This window comes from Emydura macquarii, unplaced genomic scaffold (genome assembly GCF_026122565.2).
Source record: "Emydura macquarii macquarii isolate MOO-44397 ecotype Brisbane River unplaced genomic scaffold, CSIRO-AGI_Emac_v2 contig_1348, whole genome shotgun sequence".
Taxonomy (NCBI): Eukaryota; Metazoa; Chordata; order Testudines; family Chelidae; genus Emydura; species Emydura macquarii.
The window spans coordinates 86,930-103,724 of record NW_027131485.1 but is presented as its reverse complement, the minus strand read 5'-3'; the positions used below and the strand labels follow the sequence as shown (position 1 = coordinate 103,724).

Here is a 16,795-nt window from a genome sequence, read left to right as displayed (position 1 = left end):
GAGCTTTTTCTGTGTTAAATAAGAAAGGATTCTCGGAATAGAAAGTTGTAACTGGGATGAAATTTTGATCGAAAACCTTTTGGAAATTAATTTTTTACATTTAAGTAATACAACTGAAATCTGCAGCTTGAAAATGGATGATAATTTGCATAAACTATACACCAAAAACTGAACATTTTATTCATAATGTATTTTCCTGAATATTCCAAAACTAGTACATTCCTTCTGACAGCAATCTCTCTCATTTGTCTGGAAAGGGCTATGTACATTATGGCACCACAGTGCTGCCCAGAATCTCTTTGGTGCTGCATGCTACTGCTCCACCCCTGACACATCACTGCCATGCCCAGTATTGCCCCTGGCTCGCCCCCTGTGTCATGGCTTGTGAGGGGATCCTTGGAAGATAGCCTTATGTTTGTCCCCCACTGTGCCTCTACTGAGGGAATTCTTCCCAAGACCAAACCATGACTTTTAGGCCCCCTTTATGATGCTCCAGCCCTTTTACCCTGCCTAGAGGGGCCTGAATGGGTGGGAGGATCTCACCCTAGGATTTTAATGTCTGCACTGTCCTGTTAGATAATAATCTAAGACTCCTCTTAGATTCATCGCTGCAGTGCACTTTGTATGGTCATCTACGTCAGTATAAAACACTTCCAAGTCAGAATAGTAATTGTTTACACCCACGGTACACTCACTTCGCACTGGTGTAAATTACAGTACAAGCTGCAGGGCCAAGATGAATCAGGCGCAGTATTTTTTCCCTTGGAATAGTATTGCAGGGTGCCTGGCAAAGAGACACTACTTGGCGCAGCTCTGGCTTAGGAAGAACTGTGCTGCTTGCAATCCCCTTCATTTACCTCCTCCTTTTTTCCCAGTGTAATTAGTGAGGTTGCGTGCAGTCTCCTGGTAATTTCCCAGTTGTGTTGTAAGGTTTTTTTCTTGTCAGTACCCACTTATCAAGCTTAAACTCTAATTACACTTATCTGTGCTGAAAATTGGCTATTATTGCTACTTAAACTCCCACTAATTGTAAAAAATCCTTTCTTAGCAAACTGTGAGATAATTTTACTTATTTAGACATGATAAACTCTGCTTAATTTCTCTTTTGCATTGAGACCCTCTCTTATTTTTCATCTCGGCGGCTATTCCAGGGGTGAGCAAGGTGGTGACTGTGAACATAAAAGGAAATTGGCAGCGATGGTTAAAGGTCCGAGATCTCACTAAGGGAGTGACCTACTTATTCAGAGTGCAAGCCAGAACCATAACCTATGGACCCGAACTGCAAGCCAACATCACAGCTGGGCCAGCAGAGGGTAAGTGGAACCTTAGGAACATGCAACAGACCAGAGCCAATTACATTAATTCAATCCAACAGTAGGGACACTGTATGTGCAAATACATTTCCCGTCTGAGAAAAAATTGAGCCACAAGGGTTCTAGCCATGATTTAGTGAGTTCATAACATTCCATGAAAAGCATTTTTCCCTTTTTATGAAAGCCAAAAAGACTGACTGCAAAAACCTGTGCAAATAAATTGAAAGACACACTGACTAGCCAAGGGAATTCAAAGCTGTGCTTTGACAGCCTGCTTCTGATTCTGATTGCACTGATCACACTCCTGATTCAGACCTCAATTAACCCCATATAAATCAATGGAGTTTCATGAGTGTAAAACTGGTAAGAGTTCTGAATCATTCCCTCATGTCTTTATGCTTTGGTTTACATACATGAATATGCCCCCATACGCTCACCATATGCAAAGACAGGGGAATAGCACGCTTAACTTCAGACTCCCTTACTTTGTCAGTTTGTGCAGCAAGATTTTTTGTTGATGAACAGATTTTAATCATTACAGTTTACAGCAAGAAAAATTAAAGGTCTTATGATGATCTCTGCCTAAGCAGTAGTCCTTAAGGCATCTGTGTAGTATTCATTCACCATTCTATTTTGTGTCTCCCTGCCCTCTTAATCAAACAGAAGGTACCCTCCCCCACTCTCATTGCACCCCTCCCTTGTGATATCATCTTTTGGAGGTGCTGTATGATCAGAAATAGCTGGCCTATAATGTTTATGCCACAGTTATAATGTTCTTGAAATATCTTCTTTACCATGTAAGTGTGATGGTGATACAGGATGCTGCAGTTTAACTCATCCTCAAGCCCACATCACAGGTATTATAACTGCTAGTCCAGCTGGATGTGCTAATTACATGGTACTGAATGACTGGACAGGCAGCATGTCCTTGCTGCTGCTCTCTGAGTTTCAGGGGATGGTGCTGTGCTGACTCTGCATGATAATATGCAGATGTCTGCAAAGATGTAAGTGCTTTTTTGCTCTGTTTAGTTGATGTGGGTACCCCTGTAAAATCTAGCAACTGATATTTTAATCTGTGGTGCTTGAACTATGGAAGATTTGGGCCGGCATCCCATTAAACTAGTTTATCCTGCGTATATGGTTGGCTTGTGCATGTTGTTTTTATGTTCATATTTCTAAAGATGTTACAAAGTGTAATGCTATTATCTCTCACACCCCCTGATGTTTGCTATTCTGGTTTTATTCCTCAGGGTCTCCTGGGTCCCCTCAGGAAATTTTGGTTACAAAATCTGCTTCTGGGCTGACTCTGCAATGGACTGAGGGAGATTCAGGGAACAAACCCACAACTGGCTACATTATAGAGGCGCGGCCATCAGGTACGTAACTACTGCTGAGAAAAAAAATATGTAAAATGTGGACAGCATTTGGTAGTGGGAACTTGTTTCCTTTAGTCCACGCCATGGTCATAGCCACAGTGTAATAGTTTGGAAGAATTTATTTGTCCAAAAAGGTGAGCGATGGGACCTTTTGAAGGAAAATAAAAAAGGCATGGATCTTCTTTTCTAAACCCCCACCACTCAGTGTTTTTGACATAGTTCCGATTTTTGCCTTCTGTAAACATATTGCTATGTTAATTGTCATATTTCCTTCTGCTTGGAAATAGTCACAGAAAATTGCCACGAGTACTGTGCCATTTCTCCTTATTATGTCACCAATAAAGCTGCCAGTTAAGGAACTAACGTTATTAATAACTTAAAATAACGTACATGTATGCAGCCCCTTTAATGCAGGATTCTCAAGCACTATGCAAAGTGTATATCTGAGGATCACCGATCCACCACTAAAATACGCCTCTTCTGGGCAGAATGCAGCAGTTATCCTATATCAGTAAGAAAACATGGCTTTTTGCAGTGGACATACAAAATAATTTCTCCAATTCATTCTACAGAGGGCATATGATTAAGACAACACAGTTGTTATGCCATGGGATCTTTATTGACTATTGGTTTCTCTGCACTTGGAGCTGGAGTGTGATTCCCAGCTCGAGGAGACATATTCATGCTAGCTCTCATCAGCCTAGTACCCTAAAGTTAGAATGTAGCCACAGCAACGCAACAGGCTAGCCTCCCCAGGTACATGCCCAGGGTCTCTGACAGGCACGCTCTTGGTGCAGCTAGCTTATCCTTCTACTCGCATTGACATGGCTACATTTTATATTTAGTGAGCTAGCTCGGTGCAAACTTGTGTGGGTATGTCTCCTCGAGCTGGGAATCGCACCCCGAACTCCAAGTGTAGACTTACCATATAAGGAGTCAAAGCCTCATTTTTTATCTTCTCTGAAAGATGGCACCTTCAGCAGTATCACCAGTCTAACTAATGCTGGACGTTAATTCAGAACTGTGTCAGAGGGAGAAGTGCCACCTAGTGTTTTGCACGGAGGCTTTTCATTGGCACTCTCCCAGTACTGTTTAGCTTTGGAGATCTGACTAAACCGTAGACTGAATTATTGCGATCTTCATCCCTAAGGATATAGGCTGCCTTCTTGCCTTTGACAGAATTTCCATGACTCGACCTTGATAATGGATTTTCAGAGCAAAGCTCATAAAATGTGCACATTCTTAAATGATTGGTGTGTCTGAGTTTAACGAGGCCTGATGCACACTGAGTTTGGGCCCTGCTGCTGCCTCAGTTTCCCTTTCTTGGGCTTCCCAATAACTGCACCCTGACTTCTATGAGTCGAGCAACAGCCCATCTTGGGTGGGGTGGTTTATTAGAACAGTGCAGTTCAATGTCATCTTAAACCAAAACAAGTTACCTCCACGCTCTCCATTGGCTTTTCAGCCCCTTACTGCTTTGATCAGTTCTTTCCATAACCCAATTCCTGCTGCCTAGAATTTCCTCAAGCCAAGCTTCTTAAAGCTATTGACCCTGCCCTCTTAAAGTTTTTGCTTCTGACCCCCACTGCAGGTAGCTCCAGCAAGGCCTTTTCATCTGGCTGATGGAGAGAGCCTCTTTCTCTCTCCTCTCTGATCTTGGTCCCTTCTGAATCCCCTGCAACAACCTCCTTGCAGTTGTATCTCCCCAGTTACCCTGGTATCAAGGCTTCAGATCCCAGCTCTCTCAGCTCCCCAGATCACTCTGAACAAAGGAGCTCTGCCAGGCTTACTCCAGATTCTGGGCTTCTCTGAAGAGACCTCCCCTAGATCTTTCCTAGCCCCTGGTTTTCTCTGTCTAAGGGAGCAGACCCACTCTTATAGGAAGCCTTATCCCCAGGTTGTTATCATCAGATACTCAATCACCTGACCCAATCACTGGCCCAAGTCCAAACACATTGCTGTTTCAGAGAAAAGCAGCTGACTTGTGCCCTTCACATACAAAGCAAGAAAGGGAAGGTCTCCATCTTTCTGTGGCCAAGAACAAAGGTATCTAATAGGCAAATAAAAAGCTTTAGCATGTTGTCAATATTTAAGCACCGTACTATTACCTTAGGGCTTTGGATCTCAGGTGTCATCTGTTATAGGCCTCATTACCCAAAACATTAACTGCTGTATCATCTCATTTTTCCTGCTGTAGCTTTCTGCCAGAGCTGCCTTCCACCAGGGAAGGAGGATGACTTAGAGCACAAGCCAACATTTATTACACTAAGTTGCCACTTCTTGTCAGGTTTTTCTTTGCACTGCTCCTTTTAAAAGGGGGCCTTCTGTTCTGCTGCCCTTTTATTTTACTTTATTTTTCTAAATAACCTTATACAGGTAAAGTTACTTATCCTGCCTCTCTGCTGTTCCCCTGGATTTATGTCAGGTGACCAGCCTGCACAGCTCCTTTGCATCTAGAGTATACTTCAGACACGGGCACAGAACAGACAAGGTGTCCGGGCAAGAGGGAGAGGTTTCAGAAACACACAGAAGATCTCTCACCTCCTGCCTCCATTCTCTGCCAGGAGAAATAGCTTCCAGCTCAGTTCCTCCTGCATTACAGTAAATGCCATTGGGCAGTCTCTGGCACTGCCACAGTAAACATCACCTAGGCTTCAACTAGGCCACATGTGTTATATGTATCAGATCGTGCCCTCTGCTTCTATGTGCAGAGAACAGGTCAAGAATGGCAAATCTGTTAAAATGGCCCTAATGTTACCAGAAGGAGGAGAGAGGAGCTAAGTGGCTTTATTTGCATTCTGCAACACTGTGGAATCCTGTATGCTTCTCTTCCATGTGTCTGGAGAGTTCTGGTTGGTGAAGGGAGGGGTGTGGTCTGTAGAGCCACTTTCCATGACTGTATTCCTCTCCAAGCCCACAGTTTTCCTCATGGATGATGTTAATCCTGTCGGCGTTACTCTGCACACCACACAGACTCCCTCTTCCACATTGTTACTGGCCTCCCAACAGGGGTGTTTCTGCACGGTTCCTGAGAGATCCGTGCTGCCATGGGTATGCGGAGGGAATGGTACAGAGGCACTACGCCTTAATGCCTGTGTTGACCTGCTGCAGATGTCCTGAAATCTGTGGGATTTCCATGCAAATCTTAGGATGTCTCCAGGTTAGGCAGGCAGTGAGTCTACCAGCTCTGTGGGATGGACACCCCATGCTCAGGACAAGATGATGCCAAGTTTGCTGGCCCTGGCCTGGTTCTTTCCTGTAGGAGGGCAGGGCTTAACCACACAGTAGGAAAATGCATTTAAATCTGCTTTCAGCTATCACAGTTTCTAATATGGGCCAAATAAGTCCAAAACAGCTGTGAAGCACATATTTAAGACACAGACAAGTCAGGCAAATACTGTATTTTGTCCCCAGAATTACTCTTCCCAGAGGGCAAACGTTTTTGGGAAGAATCATTCTACTCCCTCCCTTATATAGCTGAGACACTGTTTCCTGGAGCCCTAAGGATTGATCTCTCTCTAGCTCTCCTCTGATCTCTTGTGTAATGTTTCTTTCTTTTTTCTTTTTCTTTTTTTTTCCATTTTCTGTTAATTTTTAAACAAATAAGTAAATTCAGTGTTTAACATGGACACAAATCAGCAAAATTCAGTAAATTCAAAGTGAAGGGTGCAGCTGCATCTCTGGCTCCTGCCATGGGGCCTTTTTTTTTTTTGTTTTTGTTTTTTGTTTTGTTTTGTTCCTGCTTCCGAACTGCATGCAGCAGGCTGACAGTTTGTCAGCCTTCACTTTCCATTCTTGTCCTTTTGTTAGCTGGCATCATAGCCCAAACCTTTCCCTTTAAAAAGAAATCAACATTTTAATTTTGCCATTTGTGGGACGAATACTGACCCTTAATGATCATAGATTCTACCCTCATAAATCTCCTGATGTCCAATTACAAATAAGTTTTACAACACAGCTCTCCGGTTACACAAAGAGGAAAAAGCTAGTGTTTAAGAAATAAATAATTGACAGGTTGCCATCTAGCCCCAGCTTCAGCATGGCAGTCATTTGTCACCTGGCCTGTCTTATCAGAACCAGAAGCCTCTGTTAGTGTCTGACAGTTTTATGCAGCATGGAGACCCTGATTAATTGTCCATGAAATCAAGCTTTTGTGTTGGCATGGTGTCTGTTCTAACACCTGCAGTGCACAGCACAGCTCACCGCTTCAGAGGGATAAACTGTGTGTGTAGCCCACGAGTGTATCTGAGACAGACTCAGCGAGACGATAGGCAGGAGCAGTTATTGTCTTCCAGAGTGATTAGAGCATTCTCTCCATACACATGCTCACGTCTCTCAACTCTGATGGAGAAATCGAAGCTGGAAGATAGAGATCAGATCCTTGTGTCAGCAGGAAATGAGTCTGGGCCTTGATGTGGTGAAGCATTTCTAATAACAAGAAACAAAAAAAGATTTTTTTTCCCCAAGAAACTCTCCCTTTTGTGTTATATACTTACCCCTCCTATAAGAGTCCATATACCCAAGGAAAGGTAATATGAATTGAAGAAAGGGACAGATGTTATTGAGGCAAAAACAACTGAGAGCAATACGACTGCATCCCCATCGCTAGCTGTGCTGAATCTCACAATACGTTAAACAGGATCTGAGTGGGACTGGCTAACTTGGTGCCTATTTTGGGAGGGTGTTATTTAGCGCTTCAAACTTCACTTCTCTCAGTGGTTTCCCTGCACTGATACACTGTTGATATATTAGTTTTGGCATGCAAATACTTCCTCACCATAATCTGTGTGGGAAATCTTGTGTACAATATGTTAATGATTTTTCATCTCACAGAGAAGCCCAGTCTCCCCCACCTTAGAATTCTCTCTCAGATAAACTGCTGACATTTATAACAAATGTGTTTTGGGGAAAAGGGAAATTGAATGCAGTGAGGGATTTCATAACTACATGTAGTGACTCTGGATAGCAAAGTTTACTATCAGAATAAGCCTTGTGGATGGGGGAAGCAGTAGATGTGATATAGCTTGACTTTAGTAAGGCTTTTGATACTGTCTCGCATGATCTTCTCATAAACAAACTAGGGAAATACAACCTAGATGGAGCTACTATAAGGTGGATGCATAACTGGTTGGAAAGTGGTTATCCAGAAACCAGAGAGTAGTTCTCAGTGGTACACAGTCAAGCTGAAAGGGCATATCAAGTGGGGTTCCGCAGGGATCAGTTCTGGGTCCAGTTATGTTCAATATCTTCATCAATGATATAGAATATAGATAATGGCATAGAGAGTACACTAACAAAGTTTACTCATGTTACCAAGATGGGAGGGGTTGCAAGTGCTTTGGAGGATAGGAATAAAATTCAAAATGATCTGGACAAACTGGAGAAATGGTATGAAGTAAATAGGATGAAATTCAATAAGGACAAATGCAAAGTACTCCACTTAGGAAGGAACAATCAATTGCACACATATAAAGTGGGAAATGACTGCCTAGGATTTGGGGGTCATAGTTGATCACAAGCTAAATATGAGTCAACAGTGTAACACTGTTGCAAAAAAAGTGAACATCATTCTGGGATGTATTAGCAGGAGTTTTGTAAGCAAGACACAAGAAGTAATTCTTCCCCACTACTCTGTGCTGATTAGGCCTCAACTGGAATATTGTGTCAAGTTCTGGGTGCCACATTTCAGGAAAGATGTGGATAAATTGTAGAAAGTCCAGAGAAGAGCAACAAAAATGATTAACGGGCCAGAAAACATGACTTATGAGGAAAGATTGAAAAAAATAGGTTTCTTTAGTCTGGAGAAGAGAACACTGGGTCGGGGGTGGGGGGGTCATGATGACAGTTTTCAAGTATATAAGTTGTTACAAGGAGGAGGGAGAAAAATTGTTCTCGTTAATGTGAGAGGATAGGACAAGAAGCAATGGGCTTAAATTGCAGCAAGGATGGTTTAGGGTATCCATTAGGAAAAACTTCCTGTCAGGGTAGGTAAGCACTAGAATAAATTGTCTAGGGAGGTTGTGGAATCTCTGCTATTGCAGACTTCTAATAGCAGTTTGGACAAAAACCTGTCAGAGATGGTCTAGATCAGGGGTTCTCAACCTTTTTTTCCCGAGTACCACTCGGGCCAGGTACAGTCAGGTCAAGTACCACTTGACCTGACTGTACCCGACCCGAGTACCACTTGGGAAAAAAAGGGGGGGGACTTGCGGTGGCTTACATGGGGGAAACAATGCCCGCCGCCGAAACCCTTCTGCCGTTTGCCCATTTTCGGCGGCAAGGTTTCGCAAGGGCGGGTGGGAGGGCATTTCTGGCGGCGGATTCAGCGGCGCAGTACGGCTCGCGTACCACCCAGCCTTCTCGTAAGTACCACCGCTGGTCTAGATAATACTTAGTCCTACCTGAATGCAGGGAACTGGACTAGAAGACCTCTCAAGGTCCTTCCAGTCCTATGATTCTGTCTTTTAGCCTGACTGCACTGTCCATCTACAGAAGCAGATCCGAGTATCCCAGTCAGAGACAGTCTTTTGAGGGTTTTTTTGGTTTTGCAAAGCTCTGTTGGCTGGGTCTGAGTCTGGCAAATCCAAAAGACTGGATTGTGCCTGGGGCTTGCATGGGTTGTACAGTGGGGAGGAAACAAGGAGCCTTCCTCCATCTCCCTTCCTGCAGTGCATGGGTCAGGCTCAACTGCAGTCCTTCCTTGCATTGTGCAGCTCTGCATGGGCTGGTTTCCTATTGGGCACAATCTGGCCCCAAACCAACGGTAGTTTGAATCTGGGTTCCATTTTATCCAATCCCCAAAGTTTGGAATGGGGAATGCGAGGTAAATGGCTCCATTTTAGCCCATCTTCCAATTCAGTCTCCCTTAGGATTGGAGCTGAATTTGGAACAAAAGTGGATGTGGCCAGAGCAGCTGGAATTCCTCGGATACAATGGTTCTTGGAAGAAGTACACCCTAGCAGACTTCCCTAGATAAGCTGACATAAACTACAGTTGTCTCTTCTCACCATCACCTTCCTCAGCATGGCCCCAGGGCAGGACAGAGGCAGAATGCCACCATCAGTCCTCAGGCGTAATTTCCCCTTGGATGCAGGCTGCTCTATAGGTTGACTTTACAGTTCCCTGCAGAAACTTGCTGAATTTAGCCCACTGTCTATACAAATGATTTCCTGGACTATTTTAAGAACAACAGCGAGGAACAATATTGCTGTTTGCCAAAGGCTGGGAAGGGATGGATCACTTGATTACCTGCTCTATTCATTCCCTCGGAAGCACCTGGGATTTGCCACTGTCGGAAGACAGGATACTGGGCTAGATGGACCATTGGTCTGACCCAGTATGGCTGTTCTTATGAGAGAATGGTGGGTTTGTTTCTGTAAAAATTAGCATTGAAAAATCGTTCTTCTGTTATTTTTTTCCTTCACCTAAGCCATTCTTGATGTAAATAAATTGCTTTTGAAACACATTACAGTGGGCTGAAATTCTGTATCAATATTTCCAGTGTTTATCAAAATTAATTCAGTTCTAGCAATTATAACAATATTTTATAGAATCAGATGCAGAATCTAGTGTCAATGATAGCAGCAAACTCTCTTTGAAAGTGAATCCACACTCCACACACTTTAAGTAAAAAACATTCCAACCTTTTTTTATTACATTGTTAGCTTTGCATGGTGAAAATAATCAAGCTTTACACTGTCCTATATATAGGATGTCAATATTTTATCTCCTGTTTTATACTCATAGTAAAAAAACTAATACATAACAATGGTATATTATGATAACTTCATTAAACTCTGAAAATGCTGGTGAATAATGTATTGGTCTGAATTTTAAACATGACAGAAAAATTACCTATTTTATTGTTCGTTAGTATTTCTCAAATGTGGACAGAATAATAACATTTTCAGCCTCCTTGTTCTGTCCTTTTGGGACTGCCAATCATCAAAATCAGAAGAGATGCATTTTGGGGGTTGTCAGTCATTGTGCATGATGTGAGACATGGAGCACATTACAAATTACTGTGCCAATATTTACTTACAGCATTAATCACTTATTTCTACCCATTATTTCCTGTTGCAAAGGAATATGCTAAGGGCCAAATTCTGCTTTGACTTACACCTGTGTAAATCTGGAATAACTTCAATGACTTCAGTCAACTTGTGCTAGGGTAAATCCGGAGTAAGTGAGAACAGATTCTGCCCCTGAAGTTGCAGCACTGGAACATGACACCAGTGATAATGCTAATGACTTTTGCTTTACTATTCTACTGGTGACACTTCTGGTCAGAAGGAATCATGGACATGATAGAATCTCAGTGTAGAGTGACTTCTTTCAGTGCAAGCATCTCGTACATTGAAAAACTTACAGTATTTGTGCAGACTTTGTCTTTCTGATTTCATATTGCCATTAAGACATACTGGGGAAAATGGAAATTAATTACCAAAATGTTAAAATAAAATTAAAAGTCCAATTAATACTCCTTGGGCCAGATCCTTGGAGCCATGCCAGTTTACATCAGGTGAGGATCTGGCCCATTGTCCTTGGCACCACAGCTTGGCTGATGATATGGTAATAAGCACTCCTTCCCTCTGCCCCCCTCCCCCCCCCCACACACACACAAATGGTGCTTATATTTCATCAGTGGGAAGTCAGTGGAAGCAGTAGGTTTGTCAGTCATCTCTGGAAATAAGGCCACATACCCTGACATTAGGGTCCCAAGTTCAAAACTGTTGGGCAGAAGTTTTAATCACAGTTGTAATTTTTTATCCTATTACTGCACTGACCATCTTGTTGAAAATGACCTCATTTTATTGTGCTTCAAGTATATGAATATGTAATAGGATGTAAAAGAAAACAGTGTGATGCACACTCTGGATGGTTATCCATATAAATATTAGTATGGATATTGAGTATCTAGATTAGCTAATTGTGCACATCTGGGTTATAGAACAGGGAGGATTTTGTCAAGTTCTATTTGTAAGTTTCACCCATGTGAAGGTTCATGTTTGGATCCTAAAGTAATGTAAAAGCAGTCACAACCTAGAATGACTGTGGTTCAATAGCCTACCACGTTGGTTTGGTGTACTTGCTGTGTTGGACAACAGTAGTTCAGATATGCATGGAAATTTCCTCATGTTGAAACACATGATTAATTGCAGCTGATTTCCATGGAATAGGAGAAAGAATGCACAGTAATAATGCTAATGATGCACTTTTTTGCTGCTTTCCTAGATGAAGGACTATGGGATATGTTTGTGAAGGACATCCCCCGCAGTGCTACCTCCTACACAGTCAGTCTGGACATGCTAAAACAGGGGGTGAGCTATGAATTCCGGGTGTTAGCAGTAAATGAGTTTGGCTATGGAGAACCAAGCGTCCCATCTGCAGCAGTATCAGGTAATCATGCATTCTGTATTATATTTTCTCCACTGGGCTTCCTTTGTGGGGAAAGAGGAGAAAGACAACCAGAGCCAACAGTTAAAATGAAGCACCAAGGCCCTGCTTTTAAACTGTGCTACTTCACTTTTATGCCATGAAACCCCATTAAAACCAGGCTAAAACCAGAATAATTCAATGATGAATCAGGCAGTAATTTTACAATGGGCCTTTCTCTCAGGGGGAAACCATTTTTTTTTTTAAAAGGTGCATACCACTTTAATCTTTGCTGAAGAAACTCCCCCAAAAGTTAATGGGGTTTATGCATATACATTAGCATGTATTACAACATGACTATACAGTGTGATTTGTTTGCTTTTTCCCCTTCCCTTCCCTTTCTTTTCCTTCTCTTCACCTGGGTCCATTCCCTCGCCAACCTCCTCGATTAGATATTTTCTGTATTATTTTGTATATATCTCTCTGAAAAATGTGCTAGGTGCGATTTACTGGCAGAGTAAGCTGTATCCCCTTCTGCTAGCAATTCAGATTCTCTAAGACCCTACCCAAGCCCCACTAAAATCAGTAGAAAGTCTTCCATCACAACATCAGGCCCTCAGTCTGTATGGGTTGCACTGCTGATGTTATTCACACACCTTCCTGCCAGCTCCGTTGTGGTTATCCCCACTGTGTAGAAATGTGGCCTAACACCCTTCAGAAATCAGTTTTGGACTCAGGCTCAGGACTTGCCAGAAAGAGAGTGACAGTACTTTGAGAGGTAAACTAGGCTGAAGCTTGCTGTATTCCATTGGTATCCCCACAGCTGGAGTGTGGTGACCTGTTATGAAGCTGCCCTAGTTAAGGACTTGCACAGGTGTCTCCTTACCCGTGCTGAGATAGTCTCATTCCAAGTTGTTTCTGGGCAAACTGTTAAAAAACGTCTTTGTGATTCAAAATTCTGGAGCTTCCTGAGGGCCTGGCAGTGCCAGTATTTGGACTTACCTCTTTGCTTCTGGGGTAAAAAACACAAATACCCTTCAACAGTTGCACAGCAGAAAGGGGAAATAAATGCTACTACGGCTGTTGCTGTTGTGTTCATTCCCTTTTTTGTCCCTGCACAATTAACCACTTAGTCCCTAAGAACTACCTCTGGATTTCAGAGTGAACTGTCTCCTTCCTTTCCTCTCCAAGCTCAAGGGAGAAGGGGAATCCACTTCACATATTGGAGTGTTTCTCCTTTCTGTAGTTTCACACAGCCTATAACAAAATCGAAAGGGACATTCTTTGCTGGAATCACATCAGCTCCTCCTCTCTTCCCATTAGCAATTATTTCCTCAAAGATACTCCTTAAGTTTCCTGTGTGTATGTTCTCCACTTGAGCAGAATTATTTAATTCACTTCCTTTTGATGCTCTAATGTTTATCTCAAATTGGAGTGTGAATGAAAGAAGTTTCTATTGAGACTGACAGGCTTAACAGCTGTAAAGCATTACAGGCTAGTCAGCCTAGCTGGCACAGCTAGATGTTCATTCAACCCCCAGCCTGGCCTGCACTGCTTACCTTTTCAGCTTTGGCCCATGCTGGCCTCCCAACAGAAGGGAGATAGCAACCACTGCTACAGAATTCCCAATGCCCTGGAATGAATCAGGACCCACATCATTTGGCTTGTGACATGGCTGAATTTAGATCCAGGGAATCTGTGCAGTACAGTACTTTTACAGCCGTAAGAAAGCTCAGAGAGGTGTGCGGCTCAGTGCCCTGGGTTCAACTATAGCTTTGGTCCCAAGTGAAATAGGTTTCCTGACATCAGCTGTTTCTAGCAGGTATTTCTCTATCCCACTAACTACCATGTAGTTATGCACAATTGTTGGTCTATGTCCTAGTGAGAATGCTGCCTCTCATGGCTGAGATGCTCTGAAAAAGGGGATGACAGGAAAGGAATAATAATAATTAATAATAGTGCTCGCACTTTTCACCAAGGATCTCAAAGCACTTTATAAAGCAGAGTAAATATCATTATACCTATTTTGCAGCTGGGAAAACCAGGGGATAGGAAGGGTTAAGATGGGTCACATAGAATCTGTAGCAGAGCGAGGAATAGAGCCCGACTCTTTGAATATCAGGGGTGCTGCTAGTCAGGATGGGTTAACTGGTAAGGGGTAGGACTAGAATAGCAGGGATATTGAAAGTTTGGGTTGAGGTGCATTGGCACTGGAGAGTGTTTAGACATTACCCACTGGCACCAACTGTATCTCTTGTGAGTGCTGCTGGATGCTGTCCTGGGAAGGCCAAACTTTCCAGGTCAAGTGACATTTGAGGTGTGTCTGCAGAGCTCTTTTTGGATCCAGGACTGGAGTATCAGAAGTCAGGATGACGTGGGCACATTGGAATCGCTATGGGGGAGAAATAGGCACAGTATCTTCCTCTAGCACTAACCCGACCTTTTAGCCCCTCCCTTTCTTGAGCACTAACCTGGGTACAGATTTCAATGGGAAAAAGGCAGGGAGATGCTAAGGGCGCTTAAGGGTGTAGGAATCGTTATTAGGTGGTGGAGTCCTAAACCTTTGTTTGTTCTCCCTGTAGCCCAAACGGAAACCCCTTTCTATGAAGAGTGGTGGTTCCTGCTAGTGATGGCTCTGTCTAGTCTCATCCTCATCCTGCTAGTGGTGTTTGCGTTGGTCCTGCATGGGCAGAGCAAGAAATACAAGAACTGCAGCACAGGTGAGATAGCAGCTCCGTTCCAGTCCCTCCCGTGCCATGGATGTGCCTTTTCCATTTGAACCAGTGACTCCAGCAGCATGAAATCTCTCATTCTGTGTGCTTCTTTGGGTGAAGCAACCAATCAGATCTCTTTAATCTCTAATCTGGTAGACATGGCTTTTGCTTTTCCATGGATGCACTCGGTATAAATACTTGTGTGGGGTGTAGATGATGCTGGGAGTAGATCATAGCCCATCAGTGATAAATGCTGTATGTGGGTACTCCATATCTTACATCCATTCCTTAGGTGCTACAGTTTTCATGGCAGTGGAGTCTCATGGCTGACCTGAATTGCTGGACTTTAAGGCACCATAGTATAATCTGAGTCCCAGGCCTCTTAATTTGCCTTTAGGAATGATTTTTTTGACAGTCACCTTCTTCACAGAAAACAGGAACAGCTGGTCCATCACTAGAAATGTTTAAATATTCTCCTTTCAAATCCCAGATCTCTGGCCCTGACACTTTTAAAATCACAGTTGCCTTTTCCCCCTTTAGTGAGTCCTGGAAATGTTGTTGTTGTGCATGTTTGTCTGATAACTTAGCTAAACCCAGGAAAGAACTATGTTAACTCTCAGATGCTAATCAGCAGGAGCAGGCAGTAGAAATCCTAGCTCTCCTGATTCTGATGCGTTAATAGAATACAGGGATATGGAAAGAGCCTCTCACTTCCCCTGGCAATTCAGTGGTTCAGCCCCAAAGAAAAGATTTATTTTTTCTGTATAAATTCACTTCTAACAAGTGTTAGTAAATCAGATTGTATTCCCATGGGATTTAAAAGGTATGAATGCCATGGTATTTTACCAAGCTAATGCTTTTATAGATTCCTATGCATGGCACATAGAAAATTTCTCATCTTTCTGCTTGTGCTCTACAATTGGAGGACAGACATGAAAAGACAGTTCTGACCTGCACCTTCTGATATCCATGTTCACGCTGAGTCTTAATGTAACATTGTAATTGAAGCTCAGGCTAAAATACCTGTGTGCAGCACACTGTCAATATGAGACTCTCTGCCCAAGATATCAGCAGAGCTCAGATTACACAATATGAGCATAGGAAAAAAATCTCTTGCTGCGTCTTCCCTCTCTTCCCCCCACCAGGCTTTTGTCTTTGTTCTTTACTTCCATCAAGAGCTCTTTAATGACCTAAAAATCACAAAGGAATCATACAAAAAGTGGGAACGTGGACAAATTGCTAAGGAGAAGAACAGAAGTATCACAAGCATGTAGGGATGAGAAAGACTAAGACACAAAATGAGTTACAACTAGCAAGAGACATAAAAGGAAATAGAAGAGGTTCTTTAATACACTCGGAGGAAGAGAAAGACAAAGGAAAGCATCGGTCCTCTACTTAGTGGGGAAGGAGAGCTAATTACTGATGACATCAAGAAGGCTGAAATGATTAATGCTGCAGTCCTCACTAGAAAGGTTAATGGTGACCAGATAGTCAATACAGTTTATATTAACAAGAAGGGGGAAGGAACGGAAGCCAAAATAGGGAAAGAAAAGGTTAAAGAATATTTAGAAAAATTAGATGTATTCAAATCAGCAGGCCTTGATGAAATTCATCCTCGAGTACTTAAAGAATTAGCTGAAGCAATCTTGGAACTGTTAGCAATTATTTTTGAGAACTCATGGAATATGGGCGAGATCCCAGAGGACTAGAAAAGGGCAAACTTAGTGCCAGTATTTAAAAAAGGGAACAAAGAGGACCCCAGGAAGTATAGACTACTCAGTCTAACCTGGATACCTGGAAAGATATTGGAACAAATTACTCAACAATCGATTTGTAAGCACCGAGAGGATAATAGGATTATAAGGAATACCCAGCATGGAATTGTCAAGAATAAATCATGCCAAACAAATCTAATTGCCTTCTTTGACAGGGAAATCTTCCCTTCAGTGGATAGGAGGGAAGCAGTAGTTGATTTGTAATATTTTTGACACAGTCTCACGTGACATTCTGATAAGCG

At 42.7% G+C, this 16,795-nt stretch overlaps 1 protein-coding gene across 4 annotated transcripts in view; it reads left to right on the top strand.

Moving 5' to 3' along the window:
* SDK1 (sidekick cell adhesion molecule 1) overlaps positions 1-16,795 on the top strand; it is a 640,423-nt gene that overhangs the window by 607,521 nt on the left and 16,107 nt on the right. For all 4 annotated transcript variants that reach the window (XM_067550834.1, XM_067550832.1, XM_067550831.1 and 1 more), the window contains 4 exons: positions 1,152-1,313; positions 2,564-2,689; positions 11,924-12,088; positions 14,647-14,784. In XM_067550834.1, the coding sequence (XP_067406935.1) occupies positions 1,152-1,313; positions 2,564-2,689; positions 11,924-12,088; positions 14,647-14,784 (591 nt within the window). The remainder of the gene's footprint in view (positions 1-1,151; positions 1,314-2,563; positions 2,690-11,923; positions 12,089-14,646; positions 14,785-16,795) is intronic.